We start from the raw sequence: 2,424 nt of genomic DNA, 5'->3' as shown, positions 1-2,424 counted from the left end.
GCTCAAGCAATTCTCCTGCCTCAGCCTCCCGAGTAGCTGGGATTACAGGCATGCGCCACCACTCCCGGCTAATTTTTGTATTTTTAGTAGAGACTGGGTTTCTCCATGTTGATTAGGCTGGTCTTGAATTCCCAACCTCAGGTGATCCTCCCGCCTCGACCTCCCAAAGTGCTGGGATTACAGGTGTGAGCCACCACGCCCGGCATAGGTATGAATATTTTCATTGGTGGTGGGGCGACCTCAGAAATGAAATGTGACCATCATATAATAGTGTTTATAGCTCTGTCTGATAAAACTTGCTTTGGAGGCAGTTCCAAAATAGGTGTTTGCAATGTTTGAGCAATGAGACTGTTACTGGACATTTGTAACTTCCCACAATGAATCTGCTGTGTATATTTTGAAAGTCGCTCATTGATATTAGAGTAAGTGACATAGCCTGTATATGCTGTGGGAGAGCAGAGGTGGAGGGACTCGGAAGAAAATGGATTGCTTTGGGAAAGCCTTGAGAAGATGGGCCTTGGATTGAACCTTGAAGGGCAGGGAGGATTTGGTAGTAAGGGAAGGGGGGATATCAGAATATTGTGAGGGGAGTCACAAGAGCAAAGCATGTAATTCAGTTTATTCAGCAGACATTGATTGAACACCTGCTGTGTGCTGTACTTGGGAACCCAGAAGGAGGAACTGCTCTGACATCAAGGGGTACACAGTATACTGGGGGAAGAGTACACAGAAGAAATTATTGTAACAGTCTATTCAAGTGGTAGGTACGTACAAGCTGCAGTGGAAGTGCAGAAGAGGGCTCCTGACCTAGCCTAGCAATAAGAAGGGAAGAAGAGAAACCAAACTCAGGCTGATAGGCATGGTAGGTTAGTATGTAAGCAAAGGCTTTGAGACTTTATTTATTTATTTACTTATGTATTTGAGATGGAGTCTTGCTCTGTTGCCCAGGCTGGAGTGCAGTGGCACAATCTGGGCTCACTGCAACCTCCACCTCCCAGGTTCAAATGATTCTTGTGCTTCAGCCTCCTGAGAAGCTGGGACTACAGGCACACGCCACCACACTGGGCTAATTTTTTGTATTTTTAGTAGAGATGGGGTTTCATCATGTTGCCCAGGCTGGTCTCAAACTGCTGAGCTCAGGCAATTCCTCCCACCTTGGCCTCCCAGCGTGCTAGGATTATAGACGTGAGCCATCATACCCAGCCACGGTTTCAGACTTTATGATTTAGGCAGTGCAAAGGCTTTGAAAAAATTGGATCAAGTTTTTAGGGAGATTAGTGAGTTGGTGTTATGCAAAATGAATTTGGAGGGGTAATAGACGAAGCAAGGAGAACATTCAGAAGGCTTTTGCAGTGAAACAGGCTAAATATAAGGAAGACCTGAATTAGAATTGTGGAGGAAGGCCTGGAAAAGCAGAAAAAAAATCAAGAACAGATAGGGTTCTTGACTGACTGGTACGAAATGTAAAAAGGCCATACATTTATTCTGAATATTGGTATCTGGAAGAATGGTGATGTTATTCAAGTAATAAGGACAAAGGGGAACCAGGCACTGTGAGCCTCTGTGGGACGTGTTATTCTTTTAGCTCATGTGTTTCAAGTCATTCTACCGCTTGCCATCTCCACATCCAAACCTAACTACTTTGGATTTTAATTGCAGCTCCTCCACCCCCACCACCCGTGATCCGAAATGGTGCCCGGGATGCTCCCCCTCCCCCACCACCATACCGAATGCATGGGTCAGAACCCCCTAGCCGAGGAAAGCCCCCACCTCCACCCTCAAGGACGCCAGCTGGGCCACCCCCTCCTCCTCCGCCACCCCTGAGGAATGGCCACAGAGATTCTATCACCACTGTCCGGTCTTTCTTGGGTGAGTAGCTAGCTATCTGTAGTCTCATGGTTCCTGCGGTGACTTCACCCACTCCACTGCCATGGCTGCCAGATGGCCACCGTAGAGCGGGAATGGCCACATGGGATCCTTTGTTCACAATAGTTCTCCTCCTGACTTTATCCTCAGACTTAATGGGCTGTGTTCATTGACTTCCTTATCTTGATGTGAATTCTAAGCATGGATGCTTTGGAATAGATTGAAGTAAGATCAGCAAGTGTTGTGCTAGCTTAACTCTAAAGCCACTCCAAAGATCAGTTTCTGTAGCTCGCTTTTAGGTCAGAGACTCTGTATCTTCTTTAGGATTATTCGGACAGGACTTACGTATTCTCCTAGGAAGGAGTGTTCCTTTCTAGCTCTTCAAAAACAAAACATTTGATTGTTCTTGGAATTACTTTTTTAAATTATTTTTTATAGAGACCAGGTCTCACTTGTTGCCCAGGCTGCTGTCAAACTCCTGGGCTCAAGCAGTCCTCCAACCTCGGCCTCCCAAAGTGCTGGGATTACACATGTGAGCCATCACACCCAGCCTCACAG

At 46.5% G+C, this 2,424-nt stretch overlaps 1 protein-coding gene across 4 annotated transcripts in view; it reads left to right on the top strand.

The window, feature by feature from the left end:
- The window catches only part of WIPF2 (WAS/WASL interacting protein family, member 2), a 71,597-nt gene that overhangs the window by 64,523 nt on the left and 4,650 nt on the right, over nucleotides 1–2,424 (top strand). For all 4 annotated transcript variants that reach the window (XM_011929844.1, XM_011929841.1, XM_011929842.1 and 1 more), the window contains one exon: nucleotides 1,660–1,869. In XM_011929844.1, the coding sequence (XP_011785234.1) occupies nucleotides 1,660–1,869 (210 nt within the window). The remainder of the gene's footprint in view (nucleotides 1–1,659; nucleotides 1,870–2,424) is intronic.

This window comes from Colobus angolensis, unplaced genomic scaffold (assembly GCF_000951035.1).
Source record: "Colobus angolensis palliatus isolate OR3802 unplaced genomic scaffold, Cang.pa_1.0 Scaffold83, whole genome shotgun sequence".
NCBI lineage: Eukaryota > Metazoa > Chordata > Mammalia > Primates > Cercopithecidae > Colobus > Colobus angolensis.
This window is presented reverse-complemented; position numbering and strand designations above follow the sequence as displayed.